The 23,775-nt window shown below is 45.0% G+C and overlaps 1 protein-coding gene across 1 annotated transcript in view; it reads left to right on the top strand.

The window, feature by feature from the left end:
• LOC146823261 (C-C chemokine receptor type 4-like) overlaps window positions 1-3,953 on the top strand; it is a 49,238-nt gene extending 45,285 nt beyond the window's left edge. The window contains exon 2 of the mRNA XM_085606636.1: window positions 1,947-3,953. Within this exon, the coding sequence (XP_085462762.1) occupies window positions 2,035-3,057 (1,023 nt within the window). The 5' untranslated portion in view covers window positions 1,947-2,034 and the 3' untranslated portion in view covers window positions 3,058-3,953. The remainder of the gene's footprint in view (window positions 1-1,946) is intronic.
• The last annotated feature ends 19,822 nt before the right edge of the window (window positions 3,954-23,775 follow it).

Raw genomic sequence — 23,775 nt, 5'->3', positions numbered from 1 at the left:
TGTGGTCGGGCTCAAGAACAGCATTCTTTCCGAATTTGTTTCTTCCGGATAACCGTCCTTAAGTAGCTAGAGTTACATCTGTTCAGCCATCTTGTTTGGCCACGCTCCTCCTTCACATTACATAATTTACAATCTGAACGGGGTCAACGAACTACAGGGGAAACAATGACTCGCTTGTTTACCATATTACACAGTATTAGTCCTTGGTGAACATACCAACAAAGTCATGAGTTTGACTTGCATGATCTTTGATGTAATTTCCATTTTCCAATCCGGGTGTCTGTTCTTCTGGAGTTCGTAGAGTTTTGGTAAATTAAGAAAGACCTGTCTTTTTGCAACATTGTGGATTGTATTAAAGTGCATGTTTAAATTCTCAAACGGTTTCTTTTACTTTCAGTGTAGATTGGGATATGCCTGTGCGCTTGAACTTTTGGATTGTAGTTTCATGAGTTATGCATTTGCTTTTGTTGAGCGATTCCAGTGTCCCTTTTTCATTTTATAGTGAATTTAAAAACGAGATAAGACTTATACATTAGAAAAACTTTCTTCAAACTACACAGTTAAAAAACGTGAGACTTTTTAAAATTAATCTCCATCTTGTCTATCTGAATTTCCTGTTCTTTAAAAACAACCTACTTAAAATCATGAAGTAATTTATTTTTCTTTGAAAGTAGACTCTCTGCATTGGTACATTTCTTCTAATGGCTTTGTTTTCCTTAGTGCAGAACTCTCATTTGGATTATTTGGGGGGATTTTTATCTCCAGCTATTTTTTTCCAAGCACAGTCTAAGGTCTGCCATGGCTACTCCACTGTCAACCTTGTACTTTGTAACAACTGTATATGTGAGCACTATGTAACACATTAAAAGTGGATCGAACACTTTATTATTCAACATCTCTCAGGTTCCCAATTTTGAGTACCACCCACCTTATTCCTATCTAAAAATACTTTCATATACCTCAGGATTACCGATGATGCAAACATCGCCCGCCCAAAAAAATGGTTTTCCGCCATTGACCTCTTTGGGTTGCACTCAACCTGAATGACTTCAGTTGCCCCGACTCTCAGGTTGAGAGAGATATTTTATTATTCTAGTTTTCAAGCTTCTGAAATTAAAATGATTTGACTTAAATTAATTATGCTTTCTACTATTTTGAAAACTTGGGGGCAGTGTTTAATATCTATTTTCAGTGACTAGACTGAAATGACGATTCATGGCTAGGAAAGAATTGAAAGAGTTTTCTGTATCTGTCCACTTGGGAGTGTATTTATTGTTGATTATATGCATGATTTGATGTAAATGCATGAGTGATAGCAAGGGGTGCCCATCTATAGAATACTTAAAAAATATATATTTTTAAAGATAGAAAACGCAAACATGAAAAATATTTCCTGGCAGTTTTTACGTCCACGGACCATTCACATGACAGCATAAGAGTGTTAATTATTCATGCAAGTATTTACATTGATTGAAAAGTTCAGCATGCATTCAGAAATGTTTTTAAATTGGAAAGTTAAAAATGTTTGTGTTGACTAAAGAAAATGTAATTTTATACTTACATATTACCATTTCCGTTCTGAAGACAGCCATTTCTTTCTAATTTCTAAAGGTCCAATAAAAAAAACATTGTTTTACCTACTGAGAGTCTTTTACAACTAAGGATTTCTTCCTACTGTTAAAGGTATAATTAATAGGAAGCTGAAGGTTAAAAGCCTTCTAGTCTGGTTGTGCATGATTAATAGAGCAAGAAAATATTACCCACCATAATTCCACATTCTCAATTTTAAAAAAAAATTCTGCTCTTTTACTATGATTTGAAGAGCCAACTGGTTTGATGTACCATTGAAGAGACATGCCTGTATTATTATGTTTGTGCACATAGCTTTTTTTTAACTTGTATATAATTTTTTTCTACTTTAAATCATTTGTCTCTTTGGCTTATAGAATACATCACACAGGATGATCTGAGCAGAGAACACAGAACCTCATCTTGGACATTTTGACCATCTTTTACCCAGAGAGCTCTAAAGTAATGGAAACAGAAACACCAAGTTACTATGAGTCTTTTACGTATGATGACTATAACAGTACCGATGATCCCCTTATTTTCCTTTGTGAGAAAGAGGAGCTCATGAAATTTGGATCTATTTTTGTTCCTGTTTCCTATTGCCTTGTGTTCATTTTGAGTCTCACTGGCAATGGTTTGATTCTGATTGTCATGGCAAAATGTGAAAAGATGGCAAGCATCACTAACATTTTCATTCTGAACTTGATCCTTTCAGACATGCTCATCTCTCTTTCATTGCCTTTCTGGGCAGTCTACCACTTCTCACACTGGATCTTTGGGGAAATCATGTGTAAAATCATCAGCTGGGTCTTCTTTTTGGGATTTTACAGCTCTGTCATGTTCTTGACTCTGATGACAATCGATCGGTACCTGGCTATTGTGCATGCCCTGTCCACTGCCAGGCATCACCGGCTCCGATATGCCACGGGTGCAAGCCTTGTCATCTGGTTCCTCAGCCTGGCAGCCAGTATCCCAGAATTTATTTTTTCAGGAGAAAGACGGAACTCCAACAATGAAATATTATGCGAAGAAATATCATTCATGGAACAACATTACCATACTTGGAAACAAGTGTCATTTTTTCAGCATTCTATAATGTTCTATCTGGTTCCCCTGGTCATTATTATCTTCTGCTACAGCCGAATAGTTATAACAATTACAAAAAGCAGCCTACACAAAAAGTGTAGAGTAGTGAAGCTTGTTTTCTTTATCGTCCTGCTATTTTTCCTTTGTTGGACGCCCTATTATCTCATCACCTTTATATTGTACTGGCAAAATATACTTTCTGATTCTACTTGTGACACCAGTGTGGATTATGCATACTATATTTGCCGAAGTATTGCCTATTTTCACTGTTGTGTTAACCCCTTGTTGTACACATTTGTAGGTACCAAATACAGAAAACATTTGTCTTACCTAATTAAAAAAAACTGTTTTCCTGTCAAGACTATACAGCAGCAAGTTCTAAGCACTAGGATGAGTGCTTGAGTACCTTCAATGCTTTTCACATAAAAAAAGACTACATGCAGAAGAGACTGGATACTACACAATGTATTTCAGAAGAACATCTAGAAATGCAGCTGTGAAGTAGTAGCTACAGCAGAACATTGATTCATATCTAAAACTATGAATTCAAAGTTTAATTTACTGCTTGTTCTTGACTTCCAGGACTTTATGGTGTGCTTGTATTATGACGTGAAAGACTTGCATGTTATATATATTATTTAAAGTTAAAGATTTGGGGAGCCTTGTGAGGTACTATTGCAAAACATTCTTTGTATGCTTTGTTTTTTGTCTGTTACTTATTTTCGTTTGTGATGTAAAATATTAAGACTGCATTTGCACTGCAATGTTATGGTCTGTGTGCTCTTTATCACCACAATTTAGACTTCATTTGACCATGACCAGGCACTGTGGTATTTTTTTAGGATTTGGATTTAAATCAGTTCTCAGCTTTGTTTCTCTTTGCATTGTACACATGAGAAATCCGAGCTCAGGCTTGTTCCTCCTTTCCTTTCTTCTGTTATTCATAATATTTCCTCGCTTAGAACCTTCAGTACAATGTGATTCATTATTTTTCTCCCTGGCCATCCTGGCTCTGCTTTATGTGTTTGTTATTGCCTTTTTTTCCAATCACTATTTTTTAAAATTCTATCCGTCTCTTTTTCTGAGATGCTCCTACACTGACTGCTTTTGTTCATTCTCCAGTGACAATCTTGTAACCTTGGCATTATGAGGCACTCTTAGCACTTTGTTGGTTATTCATATTTGTCCACTTAATGTTTGTATTAGCATACGTTTTGTTCTGCATTTTGTACTGCATTTATGGTATGAAAACCAACAAATAAATATGAGACTTGACCACCAAAGGTAGAGTAACACCATACATTTTGCAAGATGGTTGTGCTTACAGGATACTCGTGGTGCACCACCAGTTATTGCAACTGACCGTTGTCTTCTGCTGATTTGGAACTTGGCATGGGGACACCAAGTCATACGGGGCTGGTCTCTGCCAATTTCATAAACTGGCAAACTGGGTTGAACAGCGGCATGAAAAGAAGCAGATCTACGGTTGCCACTCAGCTCTCCTCTGCATGCCTCGAAATGAAACTGGCTCAGTAGCGAGGTAGTAGTAGGATGAGGCACCACCCATCAATCTATAAAGGAAATGAGTATCAACAATCTAAATAGAACTCAGTGGTATTTCTGGAGGTACCTGTGTACAAGATCAGTTCCTCTACTGCTGTTTCTGATGAATAAAGAAAAGAGATCAGATACACAATTTTCTAACCTTGACTTTTGAAAAAGTTTAATTTAGTCTGGGAATGTAGTTAGTTACCACTGTTCATATTTATAGGTGTTAGAAATCAGAAAACAAATAAAGTAGGCAGAAAACTAGGTAAACAATATTGTACAATTTGGGATAAAAATATATTTTGCTCCTTGTTAAAAAAACTTATGAATTAGCAAGTGAATACACTTGATTTTTCTACTTGAATTGTAAATGTGCAATGGGTGCTTTAAGGGGAAACAGCAAAACATACAAGATGATGGACGGAAAGTTGCACATTGGCAAAATATTCACCCCCAGTCACAGATCTGGGTTTAATCCATCGTTATTTTGCACACCACGCCAACCCAGTTCAGACATGGCCATGTGCAAATCAGTCTTGTCCCTGTGCCTCATGGGAACATTCCAGCCCCAACTGCCAAGCCATGTCTTCCCTGGACCGGAATCAAGCATCCTAGGACCGGTTTTGGAGTTTCACCCCTCTTCAGCCAGGATAGCTTGACTCCAGTGGCGTAGTGAGCACGGGTCCCACGTCTGGGCATACCCTTCCCACATAGGGTAAACAGCAAAACATATAAGATAATGGACGGAACGTTGCACATTGGCAAAACATTCACCCCCAGTCACAGAGCTGGGTTTAATCCATCGTTATTTTGCTCACCACGCCACCCCAGTTCAGACATGGCCATATGCAAATCAGTCTTGACCCTGTGCCTCATGGGAATAGCCCAGCCCGAACTGCCAAGCCATGTCTTCCCTGGACCAGAATCAAGCATCCTAGGACCGGTTTCGGGGTTTCACCCCTCTTCAGCCAGGATAGCTTGACTCCAGTGGCGTAGTGAGCACGGGACCCACGTCTGGGCATACCCTTCCCACATAGCGCAAACAGCAAAACATACAAGATGATGGACGGAACGTTGCACATTGGCAAAACATTCACCCCCAGTCACAGATCTGCGTTTAATCCATCGTTATTTTGCTCACCACGCCACCCCAGTTCAGACATGGCCATATGCAAATCAGTCTTGACCCTGTGCCTCATGGGAACAGTCCAGCCCGAACTGCCAAGCCATGTCTTCCCTGGACCGGAATCAAGCATCCTAGGACCGGTTTTGGGGTTTCACCCCTCTTCAGCCAGGATAGCTTGACTCCAGTGGCGTAGTGAGCACGGACCCATGTCTGGGCATACCCTTTTCCACATAGGGCAAACAGCAAAACATACAAGATGATGGACGGAACGTTGCACATTGGCAAAACATTCACCCCCAGTCACACATCTGGGTTTAATCCATCGTTATTTTGCTCACCACGCCACCCCAGTTCAGACATGGCCATATGCATATCAGTCTTGACCCTGTGCCTCATGAGAACAGTCCAGCCCAAACTGCCAAGCCATGTCTTCCCTGGACCGGAATCAAGCATCCTAGGACCGGTTTCGGGGTTTCACCTCTCTTCAGCCAGGATAGCTTGACTCCAGTGGCGTAGTGAGCACGGGACCCACGTCTGGGCATACCCTTCCCACATAGGGCAAACAGCAAAACATACAAGATGATGGACGGAACGTTGCACATTGGCAAAACATTCACCCCAGTCACAGATCTGGGTTTAATCCATCGTTATTTTGCTCACCACGCCACCCCAGTTCAGACATGGCCATATGCAAATCAGTCTTGACCCTGTGCCTCATGGGAACAGTCCAGCCCGAACTGCCAAGCCATGTCTTACCTGGACCGGAATAAAGCATCCTAGGACCGGTTTTAGGGTTTCACCCCTCTTCAGCCAGGATAGCTTGACTCCAGTGGCGTAGTGAGCACGGGACCCATGTCTGGGCATACCCTTTTCCACATAGGGCAAACAGCAAAACATACAAGATGATGGATGGAACGTTGCACATTGGCAAAACATTCACCCCCAATCACAAATCTGGGTTTAATCCATCGTTATTTTGCTCACCACGCCACCCCAGTTCAGACATGGCCATATAAAAATCAGTCTTGACCCTGTGCCTCATGAGAACAGTCCAGCCCGAACTGCCAAGCCATGTCTTCCCTGGACAGGAATCAAGAATCCTAGGACCGGTTTCGGGGTTTCACCCCTCTTCAGCCAGGATAGCTTGACTCCAGTGGCGTAGTGAGCACGGGACCCACGTCTGGGCATACCCTTCCCACATAGCGCAAACAGCAAAACATACAAGATGATGGACGGAACGTTGCACATTGGCAAAACATTCACCCCCAGTCACAGATCTGCGTTTAATCCATCGTTATTTTGCTCACCACGCCACCCCAGTTCAGACATGGCCATATGCAAATCAGTCTTGACCCTGTGCCTCATGGGAACAGTCCAGCCCGAACTGCCAAGCCATGTCTTCCCTGGACCGGAATCAAGCATCCTAGGACCGGTTTTGGGGTTTCACCCCTCTTCAGCCAGGATAGCTTGACTCCAGTGGCGTAGTGAGCACGGACCCATGTCTGGGCATACCCTTTTCCACATAGGGCAAACAGCAAAACATACAAGATGATGGACGGAACGTTGCACATTGGCAAAACATTCACCCCCAGTCACACATCTGGGTTTAATCCATCGTTATTTTGCTCACCACGCCACCCCAGTTCAGACATGGCCATATGCATATCAGTCTTGACCCTGTGCCTCATGAGAACAGTCCAGCCCAAACTGCCAAGCCATGTCTTCCCTGGACCGGAATCAAGCATCCTAGGACCGGTTTCGGGGTTTCACCCCTCTTCAGCCAGGATAGCTTGACTCCAGTGGCGTAGTGAGCACGGGACCCACGTCTGGGCATACCCTTCCCACATAGGGCAAACAGCAAAACATACAAGATGATGGACGGAACGTTGCACATTGGCAAAACATTCACCCCAGTCACAGATCTGGGTTTAATCCATCGTTATTTTGCTCACCACGCCACCCCAGTTCAGACATGGCCATATGCAAATCAGTCTTGACCCTGTGCCTCATGGGAACAGTCCAGCCCGAACTGCCAAGCCATGTCTTACCTGGACCGGAATAAAGCATCCTAGGACCGGTTTTAGGGTTTCACCCCTCTTCAGCCAGGATAGCTTGACTCCAGTGGCGTAGTGAGCACGGGACCCATGTCTGGGCATACCCTTTTCCACATAGGGCAAACAGCAAAACATACAAGATGATGGATGGAACGTTGCACATTGGCAAAACATTCACCCCCAATCACAAATCTGGGTTTAATCCATCGTTATTTTGCTCACCACGCCACCCCAGTTCAGACATGGCCATATAAAAATCAGTCTTGACCCTGTGCCTCATGAGAACAGTCCAGCCCGAACTGCCAAGCCATGTCTTCCCTGGACAGGAATCAAGAATCCTAGGACCGGTTTCGGGGTTTCACCCCTCTTCAGCCAGGATAGCTTGACTCCAGTGGCGTAGTGAGCACGGGACCCACGTCTGGGCATACCTTTCCCACATAGGGCAAACAGCAAAACATACAAGATGATGGACGGAACGTTGCACATTGGCAAAACATTCACCCCCAGTCACAGATCTGGGTTTAATCCATCGTTATTTTGCTCACCACGCCACCCCAGTTCAGACATGGCCATATGCAAATCAGTCGTGAGCTTGTGCCTCATGGGAACAGTCCAGCCCGAACTGCCAAGCCATGTCTTCCCTGGACCGGAATCAAGCATCCTATGACCAGTTTCGGGGTTTCACCCCTCTTCAGCCAGGATAGCTTGACTCCAGTGGCGTAGTGAGCACGGGACCCACGTCTGGGCATACCCTTCCCACATAGGGCAAACAGCAAACATACAAGATGATGGACAGAACGTTGCATATTGGCAAAACATTCACCCGCAGTCACAGATCTGATTTTAATCCATCGATATTTTGCTCACAACACCACCCCAGTTCAGACATGGCCATATGCAAATCAGTCTTGACCCTGTGCCTCATGGGAACAGTCCAGCCCGAACTACCAAGCCATGTCTTCCCTGGACCGGAATCAAGCATCCTAGGACCGGTTTCGGGGTTTCACCCCTCTTCAGCCAGGATAGCTTGACTCCAGTGGCGTAGTGAGCAGGGGACCCACGTGTGGCATACCCTTCCCACAAAGGGCAAACAGCAAAACATACAAGATGATGGATGGAACGTTGCACATTGGCAAAACATTCCCCCCCAGTCACAGATCTGGGTTTAATCCATTGTTATTTGTGGGAAGGGTATGCCCAGACGTGGGTCCCGTGCTCACTACGCCATTGGAGTCAAGCTATCCTGGCTGAAGAGGGGTGAAACCCCGAAACCGGTCCTAGGATGCTTGATTCCGGTCCAGGGAAGACATGGCTTGGCAGTTCGGGCTGGACTGTTCCCATGAGGCACAGGGTCAAGACTGATTTGCATATGGCCATGTCTGAACTGGGGTGGCGTGGTGAGCAAAATAACGATGGATTAAACCCAGATCTGTGACTGGGGGTGAATGTTTTGCCAATGTGCAACATTCCGTCCATCATCTTGTGAGTTTTGCTTTAAGGGGAAAGCCTGTTTGAAATTTGGTGGAGATGGGTGGAACCTGAGAGCAAGTCTTGTGGTTTCCTTGGAAATTAAAGTGCAAGTATACAGTATGAGTCATCCTATAGGGCCTTTTTACCTAGATTGACAGGCACATGTGTGGTATAGTTCATTCTGGACCTCCAGTGCATTAAAGATATCTGAACACATGCAACACTAAGCACAACCAAAACATGAAAAGGCACTTGTAGATATCTTTGTTGGGGATGGCACTGATAAGGCAACTGCTAACTGTCATTCTGGATGCAGGGTTCTTCCAACAAGTTCCTCATACTGGGAGAAGAGCACTTATCCCACCCAATCTATTTCTAAATCACTCCTTCCTTTGACAGAGCCAGTTCTAAATGTTATTTTGAAAAACATTGTTGAGCTTTTTTTTCAGATTTTGGCATAACCATTGTAACTGGAGATTGGCAATCTTTCTAAAGTTGAATATGGTGGTAATCAAAAACTAGCGACAATGTGTGGACATATTAGAATTCATGAAGTGTTATAAGCATAATCATTTTGGTGGTGCTTCTAACGAGACAGTAACTTCAATTCTCAGTTGTTCATTGTGTCCATTTATTATTTAATGCATGTTTTTCTCAAGTGAATCATATTTATTTAACTATGCTATTATGGTTTTTCAGGATCAGAAAAGGTCAAAAATGAAATTGTTCATAGACAATTACTTAGGCGAGAATGAACTTCAACCACAACTCCAGCACACCTATTTCTTATAGTCATTATCATATGGAATGCATGTATCCCCTGTTGCCAATAGGGTCCACCCATTTAGTACACCAGGACTATTTGCTTTTTGATCACACGGTTTTTGGACCTTTGCTGTTGGTGAGTGTTAGACCTGGCACCGTTGGCGTGGGTCACCCTTCCATTTTTGTTTGTGCCTCAATGTATTTTTGTGCTGGTGTTAGCTGCTCAGGGCACTGTGCCACTGCCATCCAGTGCCACAGTGCAAGTGCTCCCTATGGTAGAATGTATTATGTGAATTGACTTCCATGTTTGGCTTATTTGGTTTACTATCAGTCCCTAGTAGAGTGCACCAGGGGTGCCAAGGGCTTGTATATCCAAATGCTGCTAGTGGGCTTGCAGCACTGGTTGTGCCACCCACAGAAGCAGCAGGGTAAAATGTGTCTAAGGTCTGCCATTGCAGAACCTGCATGCAGTCTGGTACTGTCATGCTGACTGGGCAAGTGTCCCCACTTGCCAGTCCCTAAACCTTCCCTTACCTTCATCTTAGTCACCCCTATGGTAGGCCCTAGGACAGGGTGCATTGTAAGGATAAGGTAGGACATGCCCTGAGGTGTGTGGCATGTCCTAATAGTGAATTACAGCCATTTTCGTTTTTCACTATTGTAAGGCTACCTGCTCTCCATAGGCCAGAATGGGCTGCTAGATTATAACACTCTATAATCCTAGCAGGCTCAGGAAGCATGGTAGAAATTCGTGTTTAGTATGCCTGGACTCAGAATAATAAAATACATCTTTTAGTAAAGTTTATTTTAATATCCTGTGTTTGCAAATGCTACTTTTAGAAAGTTAGCATTTGCTTCCTTAACCAATTTAGTCCGCCTCTGGAGGGGAGGGCTATCTTCTTTGTGTGTAGCTTGAGTGACAGGGCTGGGAAGTTCCAGGAGACAGGCTGGGGCTGCCAGGTGGTGAATAGAAAGATTACACCAGGATGGGTGGGAGGAGTGCACCTTGACTCTGAATAGGACAGTGCTCTGCCTCCACAATGCTGGCTCCACCCCCTGGGGAGCGTCTGATGTCTCTGCCCTGCCTGCTGAAAGAAGAAGCCAGAGTCTCAACAACAAAGTGCTCCTCACTGAAAAGAACTGGACTGGGATTATGCAAAGGCCCTCCTGGCCTGTAAAGACAAAAGAAACTGAGTATAAATGTAGAAGCCTTGCTCCTAAGAATTCAGATCCTGATTGAACCACGAAGGAACTCTGCCTGACTAGAAGGACCTGGAAGAAGCTGAAGGAGGAGTAACTTTCCCTGACCTGGGGGATTGGCCTGCAGTTGGTGCCTTGCTGAGAAAGGAGAGGAAAAGACTGAAAGAGACTTTGTACTTTGTTTTTCAACTATCTCCAAGGGCTTGGAAGACGAGCTTGCCCCCTGAACTGAGTCCCAGGACCATTGGACTCATCTGCCTTCAAAAACTGAGTTGCCTGGACAATTCTTGCTTGTTTCCCGCTGGATTTGGCCCCAGTACGCCTCGTACTACATCCGCCGCGAAGCCGTGTCTTTGCCGCCCGGCACCGTGTGTCCACGCTGAACCAAAAGCGTTAGTAAGCACCGTATCCCTCCCGGCTGCATTGCACCTAACCTTCCCCGCCGATTCGAGACGTACATCCCTGGCTGCCGAACCCTGTACGCCGGACTCAAGCTTCGCTGTCCCGCAGGTACGGTCCGTACGCTGCTAACGTACTGCACCGTGCCGTACTCAGAGCCGAGAAGCCGCAGTACGCTGATCATCCCCGTACGCTGTACGGCGCCGAGAAGTGTCGCCGCTGATCCGCACCGAAGGTACGGCCCGAACGCCGACGCCACGGACTCTGCAAGCTGATCCGGCTCATCCGCCCGTACCCCTGAAGGTCCCGTACCAACGCCGCATCCCGACGCCGCGACCGGACCAGACCGAGTACGCTGCCGAACTACGACCCGGACCCATCAACTTGTCCCGCACTGTCCGTCGCGGACCCCACGAACTTAAGGTACTTTGTCCTGTTCGCACCGCAGTGCGCACGTCCCGGACCCCGGAGTCCGCACTGATTGTTTGACTCGTACTTTCTTTGTTTTTTATGCGGACGAGTCGTACGCCCAGGTACGAACCGTACAAAGCCTGAAAAGAAGCAGAATTGAGTAAGAGAAGCCTATTTTTGCATTTTAAGCCTTTTTGCAAAAACATTGAACTTTTAAATAATACTGTGGTCATTTCTAAACGTTATTCTGGTCTTCTGCTAAGCCTTATATAAAGAGAACTATTTTTGATATAACCTTGACTGGTGTCCATTTGTGGTGTGTCATTGCATTACTGTATGTGTTCTCAAATGCTTAACCTACAGCGCCCTGAGAATAGTCTTGACTGCTTGCGCCACACTACCTGAAGGGTGAGCAGGGGTTATTTGAAAGGGTGATCCCCTTATCCTGACTTAGAATTGAGAGTCCCTGCTTGTCAAAATTGCATACCTGTGCCAACTAGAGATCCCCATTTCTAACAGTGAGGCTCACTACTCGAGTTTCATCGTAATTGGACTACTGTTCTTACCACCAGTGTCTGTCTTTAAGATGCGGCAGCTGGGACACTAGCCTGGTTACACATGAACATGTGCGCACACGTGTGTGCCATGGGGCAGGTCTAACATGAGAGACTACAGTAGTGCACAGCCTGGTAGCTACACACAGATGACCAGCCTGTAGCAGTTTTAAATTGAAAATTTGACCTGTAACATAAAACCTTCTGACAGACCTTATCCTTATTTTTAGATATTAATCAGTCACCCATATGTAGGTTATTTTGCCCAGAAAGGCAGTGTGCATGATATTTAAAAGTAGGTCATGTAGAAATTAATGTAGAACATGTCTTCAGAGTGAAAAACTATTTTTAATGTAGGAAGACTGGCTGCTTCCAGAAGGAGTCATTGGGCTACGATGCTACATGTATTAAATGCAAAATTCGGATGGGTGGCACCTAGAGAAATCCTTCTTCCACTCATTTTGATTAGAATTTGAGGCCATATCTTTGAGTGGCCAGCTGCCTGGGCTGGTGATGGCTCTCCCAGTACAAAGTTAGGGCCAAACAGGAGACAAGGAGGCCTGAGTGTAGAGGAGAGTAGGCCATTACATGAAAGGATGGTTGGGGAGGAACCAATTCCCTGGACTGATTACACTTCTACCAACACACGTAATGGAACCTGATATCAGGCCTGCCCCTGCTTTTGTTTCACTAGCCAGACTGAAGCAAAACCAAGGGATGAGGGAGGAACATACCAGAACCAATTTTAGGGTTAGAAAAATATGCCCCCCCCTCCCACATGGTAGTACTGGGCAAAAACATGGCATCCCCAGAACCTGAAAGGTAGACGAGACCTTGGACAGTGACAGCAGCAACACCATAGGTGCTGGAAGGACAAACCACCTGATGCCCCGATGGATTAAGGACGCTGGGCTGGATGTATTTGTTGGTAGAAAGGGTGCTCCATCGCAGTTGCAGCAGAGTATCCTTTCTGCCAACCTGAAGGTCTACCTGCCTCATTTACAGTCGAGTAGACCTTTAGTGTATAGAGTAAACAGCAAAGACTACTCCATCTCATCCTATACACACCTCTGATGGCCTGACGGAGTAAGGGCCATTGGACATTTGGCCATGTGTCAACTCAACATATTTAGATTTGGCGGGCACATGGTCAGTTTTCACTGCCCGTCCCACCATTAAAAACGTGGCAGTAAGGAGCAGTAAAATTTTTCTTAATAAGCCCTTGCTGTGGGAAAGGGTGATTTTTATTTGTATTTTCAAAAAGAGAATCCCGCAATGGGATTTATTAATTTTTGTAAATAAAAAAATATACTTTTGATGAGTGACTCCGTCACGTTGACAATGCTGTCCATCAAACTTACAATGCATTTCCAGGAACTGCTGTGTTGGTGGTTCCAGGAAATGCTAGAAATGTCCGCAGGCGGAGTACTCTCACCATGGCAGGAGTAATGTACTCCACCATAGCGACTTTAATTACTCCGTCTGCCAAGAATTAAATCAGCCCCTTTGTCTGCATCTGTCCCCAGTAGTAGATGAGTCTCTCCAGGGCCAGTATCGCTGGCCCCATTACACCACCCGATGGGGAGGGTCAAATCAGGAGCTGAGTATAAAACCTGGGAAGTTGGATATAACTAACATTGTTTATATTATAGCAGAGACCAGAAGCTGCACTATAAAATATCAGGCATAGTTGTTCTTTTTCTTCTACTTTCCCACACTGAGCCAAGTCTTCCCACACGAAAGTACAACAGGGTTGAGAGAGGAACGGGACCAGCCCTGATGAAAACCCCTGACTGTTTGGTTCAGTTATTTGGGATAGAATCTTGTCAATAGCACTAGGAGTTTGCAACACACAAACTCAATCGGACATTGTTTTTAAGAATGTGGTATGGCTGTTTGGGGATAAACTGGATAACAACTTAACATCACATTTACATACTTAACCAATGGTGGTCCCACACACAATCCTTACCAAGAGGGAGGTATCTGAGAAATCCTTTGACACGTTTATGATGACCACTAACAATCCCCATTATTGTGGCTGAAAAAAACACAGACAAAAAAACACAAGTATGCCTTACTTTGCTACTAACAGCTTCCAATGAAGCCCACCATGTTCCTACAAGAAGGTCCCAGGTCTCGGCGAGCAAGATGCAATGATGAAGCATGCAACTATAGTGGGTGAGAGTCACCATGCTTTTTAGGAAATACCTCAGTGAGCAGGGTAATTAATTAATACCAATTCTACTCATATCTCTAAATCAGAGGACTCAATAATTTAGTCTTAGTATTCTGTTTCTGAATACACTTGGACCAAGAGAGTACTTTTAGCACCATCCAATGATAATGAAACTTTTCCTCCTCCCTTAGTTGTTACTAGCTACTGTTTCTAGAAAGCCTGCAATTTGTTGAATTAGTTTCCATAGAATACCTTATAGTGTTATGGATTGGCACCATTAGAATGCAGTGCTGTCTCTAATGGATTATGGTTCTTAGGGTGCAGTGTAGTGTGATGTGTCATGCCTAGGATGAATTTCAATGTGACTAGTTTTGCATTTCAGATACACTGTAGTGGGGTGCCTTATTGTGTGTAATATGCTTTACAGTATGTTTGATTTTTGGCCTTGTTGTGCAGTGCACTGATGGGTTGTGTGTCATAGGGTGAAGTATTGTGTAGTAGATTAATTACTCTGGTATGAACCATTTTGTGTTAATATTCATTGGGTGAACTGAGATGTGGAGGGTTAGTTTTTACAGGATGCAGTAGAGTCCTAAGGTGCAATGTGGTTTTGTATTGTCCTTGGATGACTAGCTGTGTCCATAACATGCGGTATCATGTGTCAGCGTATAAAGGATGCAAATGTGTAGATTAGAGCCTCAAGGGTTGCAGTTTTGTAGATGTATTAGTGTCTGTCGATTGCTATAGCTATGAAGGCTCACACATCGTTTGGACATCTGTGCCATCTCATTCTCCTTTGGCGTTTACGGCTACGATCTGCTTTCCCCCAATTGATTGGACATCTCAAGTTCCCTGAAACTGCTGCATGTTTTTTTGGTATGGTCTACAGCATAGCATGCATATGGAATACACTCAAAGAGAACTCCCGCTCAAAAAGAATGGTGGCAGCTCTACTTTACTCAAACTGTGGTAACACTTGTGGTTGTTGGCAGTGGGTTTTTAATGTAGGGTCATAGTCCATTTTTACCTGTAGCCCTGAAAGTTGGTCTATCCATTATTTCCATATAACTTCAGTCCTTTACTCCCACCACATGTGTGTTGTGATTGTGTGTATGTATTCATAGTCCATGTGATCAAGGAATGATGGCCTGTTCTTGGACAAGAAGATTTCAGCACAAGATGGAATCACCTTCAATATGCCTTTGTCCTGGCAGATGTGATGCCATCCTTGTAGCTGCACTTTTAGCATGCTCCTCAAAATCCATGTGTTCTCACCTGGAAGGATTGCCGTACTTGAAAATCTGGTCTAGCGCAATGCCTGGTTGAAAAAAGTTTGGATGCCGGGGCAGATCAGTCCCATTCACCGCCCTGCAATTCTTGATCTTTGATTGAGATGCCTGCTGTGTGACTTCCCAAGCCACATCTCATTTAGCATTTTCCACACTCCAGCTCTCTGATGTAGTAAGCCCAAGGTGTAGAGTTGCTTTGTGCTCTGATTGGCACAAGAGTAGAAACCTAGAGGTAGCACATATTTTAGTTGGGGCCTGATTTCTCGTCAGTGCACACAGTTTGCCAGAACTGGGTCTCAAGTGTATTTCTTGTGACTTCATCTTGATGCTGTACTGAAACTTTTGAATAAACTGTAACCTACCAGAACACAGCATGTTGCTGATTACATAACTCCCCCAACACCAGGAGGCTAGGAAGCCGTTCTTTTTTGCCCTGCTCGAGGATGAAGAGATAAACTTAGTGGAAAGTGGGAGTATATGCCATGACCTCTTGGACAGACCTGCAAACTGTAGGGATGATAGTTAAAGAAGAGACTGTGTGGGAGAATCCTTCTGAGGATGACCTACGTCTACATTCCAAGACAGTGAAAGTGTGCCCCAAACACTGAAAAATTATACCTGCTGCAGAATCTCTAGTGCACACCGAGTAGCTCCCAACCCGCACACTGGATTTGCATCTTCTTGTCCTGTATGTTACCTTTTCATTTACATGGGCTATGTTTGAGATAAACTGAGTTAAAAATACCCTAACAGGTTGTAATACAACAACGTACCATTTATCATGTCATTGGGTCTATAGTAAGAAAAAGATGGATTTTCTTTTCTTCTTAGTCAAGGGGCCCGTTAAAACCAATCGATTAAGTTGATTCCATAGAATAAAGTGTCCATAAAACCCTGCCATTGCTCTAACTACTCATTACCCACAGGCTACTCCATTGCATTTTGGTCAAATAAAGGTGATATCTACTCATCTGTTTAACCTTAAATTGGGTCAAGATGCTATGATTATGTATCAAAGTATTACCTTGAAAATACTCGTGAGATGCCTGAAGGAAAGCAGGAGATTCTGGTGCAACAACCACCTGTGGTAAGATACTTTTGGTAGAAATGAGTACCTGAATCCCAAAGAACAGAGCTTGCAAAAATTGATCCACCTTCAAGCATCATTAAAAAGACAATAGTCCAGCTGGAGGCTGATGCACCCTTCCTTGCTGTCTCAATTTGACTTTGGTAGTGCTGTATAATCCAAATTCCTCAGCACAAAACATGTTGGCAGTCGTAGTCCCCACTGGCACAATTACAGTACTAAGATTATTGACAGCTACTAATGACCGAAAAGCTGGAACCTGCACTAAGTTCAACATGTTCATAATTATGGTTTTCCTGTTCATTGTCACAGAATCTAGAAGATTGATAAGAGCATATTCTGGTCATAAAAGTATATCTTTGACCTCCTTTTCTCTTCTCCTGGTGGATAAGTGACTAGATGTAATATACTGGAGTGATTTCCTTTAAAGCAACAAATGGTGTGTTGTCTTGGAGCCAGGTTTCGGGTCATGAAGAGTAGGTCTGGTTGATTCTGACATGAAGTTGAAAATGTTTTCCAGGTTCCTGCAGCACTTATTTCTGTCCAACACTTTATGGGATTTCACACACCTGTGGCTGTCCCATACTCACGTAGCACCTCTTACTAAAGTAAGAAAATCATTGTTCATTATTTTAAGAGTATCCTTTGCCAATAGTACCTCAAAATGGGCAAGTGTAATACCTGGAAAAGAAAACAGCAATTCCCGTTAAATGGCCAGCTCTCTTTTACAAACTTTGGTCATCTTTCTTTAGAAATGCAAATTGTTGAAAAATGTTACTTTTCATAATACAGATTGGAAGACTGTCTGTTATTTAATTTTTACTTATATAATGTTTCTAACGCATCCGCCCCAAGTCGGGATTGGCACGCTTTATAGAGAAAATAGAGGTTTAATGCAGTTGAGAAGCAACAATGAATTTGACAGAAGAATTTTAGAGACAGAAGGATATATTGAAGAATATCAACAAATTATATTAATTTAAGGTAGTGAAAAGAAAAATATTTAATGCTTGCTGAAAGAAAGATTGGGTTGAGTTCAAGTCAGCTATTCTATCAATTGTGTTGATTTGATTTTAGGGCAATTAAATCCAAGAAGGTAAAAATAGGGTCAATGAATTTTTGTGGATGGAGACTATAAACATTCCAGTTTAGCTAATGCCCACTGACCTAGACCTATCGTGCAGTGCAAAGCAATCCTCCACCATCGCAATGACTTCTGCAAAATGCACCGGCTATTTCAGTTTATCTCTTTGACCTATAGCTTCATAAGTTTTGGCATTTTAAAACATATTATATTCATCAGTCTGTCAGATCTAATAATATGTCTTAACACCATATAAATGTAAAGATGATTAGCAAAGCCATTCCTTTGTGTGCATGCCTTCATGGCATGTATTAACGCAGAGAATGCAAGAAAAGCGTGGTAGTGTGAATAAAGGAAGTGGCAGCATCAGGCAAAAAACCCTCCCCATCATCATCCCTTTTATTCACAGGAGGAGCAGGATGCAGTGACTGCACAGGTATATAAAGAGGCATTTAGTGATGGCAGGCCACGAAATTGGCAAGGATAGGATAGGGACAAAACACATTTAATAGAAGACTGTTACACAGAACATGAGGAGGATGGGAGCACTTGATGGACTCTAACTTAGGACCTCATTTGGAGTTCAGTGGATGGTTTATTCTATCACAAACTTGACAGTTATCCCATCCGCCATATTATTATTATTAGTAGGTTTTGTAAAGCGCGTAGTAACCCGTAAGTATCCCAGCGCTAAGATCCGGACAGCCAGCGGAAAACAGGGGGGGAACGCAGAGGAAAAGAAAATCAGGGAAACAGGTAAGTTTTTAGTCGTTTCCTGAATCGGAGATATTCTGGTTCTGTCCTAAGGTCACGGGGGAGGGAGTTCCAGAGGCGGGCTGTGTTAACAGAGAAGCGCCGTCCGCCAGTGCATGCTCTCTTCACTCTGGGGATAGTGATAAGGTATTCATGGTCAGACCGGAGAGATCTAGAAGCTTTGTAGGGTCTGATGAATTTTTTTAGGATAGGGGGGCCTTTGTCCTGTAGGAGTTTGTGTGACAGGCAGAGAGCTTTAAACTTAACTCGCTCTCTCACTGGGAACCAGTGGAGATGTTTCAGGGCTGGTTTGGCCGAGGATCTAGCCGGGGTATTGGTGAGAATCCGGGCCGCGGCGTTCTGGATCATTTGTAGTTTATTAAGGGTGGCCTCGGGAGCGCCCAAATATATGGTATTGCTGTAATCCAGCCTTGATAGAATAAGGCCTTGGATTAACAGTTTCTGGGAGACAGGAGGGAGTAGGGGCAAAATCTTCCTGATGGATTTAAGTAGCCCACGCATATCCCAGCGATTTGTTTGGCTTGGGTCTTAAAAGACAAGTCTTTTTCAAGCCAAATTCCCAGGCTCTTGATCTCAGACTTGGGGGCTGGGGGTTCACCTAAGCAGGGGGGCCAGATGGTCTGAAGGAGGGGAAACCCCTTCTGACCAAGGAGGAGAATATCTGTCTTTGAACCGTTAAGTTTCAATGACGAAATATTCATCCATCCTTGAATTTCTGCAAGACAATTGTAGAGGTCCGAAGGTTCCTGATTTGGGTGAGATAGGGACACCACTAATTGAGTGTCATCAGCATAGCTGATGATTTTTACTCCGAACGGTGTGACAACCTCCTCCAATGGGGACATGTAGACATTAAATAATGTCTGGCTTAAAGATGAACCCTGGGGTACACCACATTGGAGGGGGGTTACGGGGGAGCGGGTGTCATTCTCCCAGACCTGAAAGGAGCGGTGGTCAAGGAAAGATTTGAACCAAGTCAGCGCAGTACCCTCGACACCGATGTTCTTGAGTCGTTGGATTAAGACCCGATGGTTGACGGTGTCGAAGGCCGCACTGAGGTCCAGGAGGATCACTGCCACTGATCCTCCTGCGTCCAAAAGGGCTCTGGCCTCCTCCACTGCTGCAAGTAGGGCGATGTCGGTGCCCTGCCCTGGGCGGAATCCAGTTTGCGAGCTTCTGAGCAGATTGTTAGTCTCCAGATACAGCGAGAGCTTTTTATTAACTAGTTTTTCAGCAATTTTACTGGTTCCAGGGAGGAGAGAGATTGGCCTGTAGTTGGTCATATCCGAAGGGTCCATAGAAGGTTTTTTAAGGAGCGCCTTGATGACAGCCGCCTTCCAGCTGTGGGGAACTTTACCCTGGAGCAGTGAGGAGTTGATGAGGTGAGTGAGTGGAGGGGCGATGGTGGAGGCCACTTTCTTAAGAATGCGTAGGGGGACCGGGTCCCTGGGTGATCCGCTTTTGATAGTGTCTAGCGTGGTTGAGACCTCTTCAACAGTGACTGGTCCAAGAGAGTTTAGATGGGGAGTGGTAGGGTTTGAGTTAAAACAGTCTTCCTCAGAAATACTGAGGTCGACAGGAGGAAGAGAGACAAGAAATTTCTGGATCTTCTCCTCAAAGAATTTGGCCAATTTAAGGCATTTCTCTTCAGCTTCCTTGAGGTCTGGCAGGTTCTTTGGTGCAGGGTCTGGGACTTTAAGTAAATCTTTTAAAATAATAAAAGTTTCCTTGGCAGAACAGGAGGAGTTTTCTATCCTTTCCTGGAAGAATGTACTTTTAGTATTACGAAGAGCGATCTTATAGTTTTTTAAGGAGGTCCGGAAGACGTCTTTATTGGCTATGGACTTATCCTTCCTCCAGGAGCGCTCCGTTCTTTTACATTCCTTCCTTAGGAGGTTAAGATCAGGAGTGTACCAAGGAGCAGGGCTCACTCTTTTGATTCGCTTAAGGGTGGTAGTTTTAGGGAGGAGTTTGTCCAAAGATGTGGTGAGCCAAGAGTTGAACTGATTGTCAGCAATGGCTGGGTCAGAGACCGGGGGGGGAGGAAAAGTCCTGAGAATGGAAGCCCATTCGTCTGGCGAGAGTTTGTGCCAGCGACGGTCAGTGACCCAGATTTTGGCCTGTTGGGTGGGTGAGATGAAGAGATGCCAAAAGATAGATATTAAAAAATGATCTGTCCAAGGAAGGGGGAGAGGGGTGCAGGTGGTAAGATCCGTGATGTTGGTGAAAACGGGGTCCAGAAGGTGTCCTTTGTCATGGGTGGGTTCTGAGTTGACTAATCGGATGTCAAATGACCTAAGGTCGAGAAGAAGTTCGGACGCGGTTAGGTCCTTGGAGTCTGATAGATGGAGGTTAAGGTCTCCTAAGATGAGAAAGTTGGGAGAGGTAGTCGCTGTCTGGGTGACAGTATCGACGAGAGCACTAGAAAATTTCCCTGGGGTTCCCGGCGGTCGGTATATCAGCAGCCCCGAAAGGGAGTTCACGGGGGATATTTGTAAAGCAAAATGGCAGCTTTCGCAGTCGTCAATATTGGCATCGCTAGATCTACATGAGAATTGTTCTCTGAAGATTATCGCGAGGCCACCTCCTCTGCCAAGGAGTCTGTTTTGGGATTGGATTTGATAGCCCGGAGGTAAAGCGTTGATGATGTCGGAGTCCGACCAGGAAGTGAGCCAAGTTTCCGTAAGGAACAAGACGTCAAACTCGTGATCCTGTACCAGAAGGTTGATTTCATGGGAGTGTTTAGGGAGGGACCGACAGTTGAGGAGGCCCAGCTTTAGGCCGTGATTTCCTGAGGTGGTAGTGGCCGGATTACATAGGCCGCAGTTGATAAATGGTTTTCCTCCCTAATGGATGTAGTTGCACTCAAGTTTTTTCGACGGATTGAGTGCTTGGAGCCTATCTTTTGTGTAAACAAGTCGGCCATCGGGAGAAATGGGCAGAGTAACTGGGCCTGGGTCCGGCTGGGCCCGGACGGGCCCAGACGGGCTTGCCTTAGGTGCGCCTTCGGCGCGCTGAAGGCGCGCCCGCTACGCCCGTCCGCTGCGCATACGTGGAGAGCACATGTTTTTATAGGGGGGTTCGGGGTGTGGCCTCGTGAAAGTGGGCGTGGCCTAAAGAGAGGCTCGCTCGCTGATGGCGGCAGAGTAGATTGCATTCCCGCGGCAGCTTTCATCTCAGCTGCACGGGTGTCACAGAGTGAAAACCAGTGCCCCAACAGAGTACAATCAAGGGAACAGCAGTGAGTAATTAAAACAGTTCAACAAACGATGTTTTAAAAATATTAGCGACGAACAGAGCTCCCGGCTGTGCCTCAGGAGTGTGGGATCAGTTTTGAGCTCGTAGTCAGCTCGGTTAAGTAGGCGGGGGCGTGGCCTACGTGAAAGTGGGCGTGGCCTAAAGAGAGGCTCGCTCGCTGATGGCGGCAGAGTAGATTGCAATCCCGCGGCAGCGTTTATCTCGGCTGCGCGGGTGTCACGGAGTGAAAACCAGTGCCCCAACAGAGTACAATCAAGGGAACAGCAGTGAGTAATTAAAACAGTTCAACAAACGATGTTTTAAAAATATTAGCGACGAACAGAGCTCCCGGCTGTGCCTCAGGAGTGTGGGATCAGTTTTGAGCTCGTAGTCAGCTCGGTTAAGTAGGCGGGGGGCGTGGCCTACGTGAAAGTGGGCGTGGCCTAAAGAGAGGCTCGCTCGCTGATGGCGGCAGAGTAGATTGCAATCCCGCGGCAGCGTTTATCTCGGCTGCGCGGATGTCACGGAGTGAAAACCAGTGCCCCAACAGAGTACAATCAAGGGAACAGCAGTGAGTAATTAAAACAGTTCAACGAACGATGTTTTAAAAATATTAGCGACGAACAGAGCTCCCGGCTGTGCCTCAGGAGTGTGGGATCAGTTTTGAGCTCGTAGTCAGCTCGGTTAAGTAGGCGGGGGCGTGGCCTACGTGAAAGTGTGCGTGGCCTAAAGAGAGGCTCGCTCGCTGATGGCGGCAGAGTAGATTGCAATCCCGCGGCAGCGTTTATCTCGGCTGCGCGGGTGTCACGGAGTGAAAACCAGTGCCCCAACAGAGTACAATCAAGGGAACAGCAGTGAGTAATTAAAACAGTTCAACAAACGATGTTTTAAAAATATTAGCGACGAACAGAGCTCCCGGCTGTGCATCAGGAGTGTGGGATCAGTATTACAATTTAATTATATCCAACGGCACTTGTAATACCGCGAACAGGATGTCCATCACGTTTGGAGTAACCCTTCAGCCGAACTCTAAGGGCTTTGATTTATAGACTGGTGGACAACTCGTTTCTCTGCCCGGGTGACGGAGTAACTGACTGCCGCACTGGCGGAGCTACCGTCCACCAGATTTAGAAATTACTGCCCAGCACGCATTCTTTTCCTAAAGCATTGGAAGGAGCTGGTTTTACTGCAGTTCTTGTCAATGCCTTTTGCAGTTTGCTGCAGGGCTCTAGAAACATGACTGAGCCCTGCACCAAACTCTTTTTCTTTTTTCTTTTCCAAAAAATCGTGAAGCAGGTTTTTTTTCTAAAAACGCAAAAAAGAAATGCTCCTCTTGCCATGGGAGTCCTCTCCAATGGCAAGGAGAACAGTTAGCAGTTTTCACTGCCCTTTACTGCCAGAGTTTTCCTGGGGATAACAGGCCTCGAAAACTGACCTCTAATTCCACCCTTCTTTATCAGGTGGGTGGAATTAGAGGTCTGCCTTCAATGGCCCTTACTCCTCAGGGCCCTGTGAAGGGGGAGGTTTAATCACGTTGGAGATAGAGTAATATCCTCCTTGATTAAATCAAAGGTTGGCCCGCATCAAAATAATGTGACTAGACCATAAAGTTTGCGGTAAGCATACTCTATTGCCATTGCATTTGAGTATTATTTCCTCCAACATATAAATTGGGCCCTAAATCAGGCCCAGAGTCACACAATGATTGTGCCAGCGCACAAAGGGGAACCCAATGGATCGACCCTTGACCTTGTTGGTAGGTCGCTCCCCCACCACACAGCTCCGCCTGTGTGTCCTGGCCCTGCCCCAGCTGCCGCTGCTGTAGAAGTTGCGGCCCTCCTCCACCCGCAGGCTACCACCTGCGCCTCATCCCTGGTGGTCAGTGGTAGGCCTTAGGTTTGTATCTCTGTCGCTGTCTGTCTTCCCTGTACTGCCTGCATTCT

This window comes from Triturus cristatus, chromosome 5_2 (assembly GCF_964204655.1).
Source record: "Triturus cristatus chromosome 5_2, aTriCri1.1, whole genome shotgun sequence".
Lineage (NCBI taxonomy): Eukaryota > Metazoa > Chordata > Amphibia > Caudata > Salamandridae > Triturus > Triturus cristatus.
This window is presented reverse-complemented; position numbering and strand designations above follow the sequence as displayed.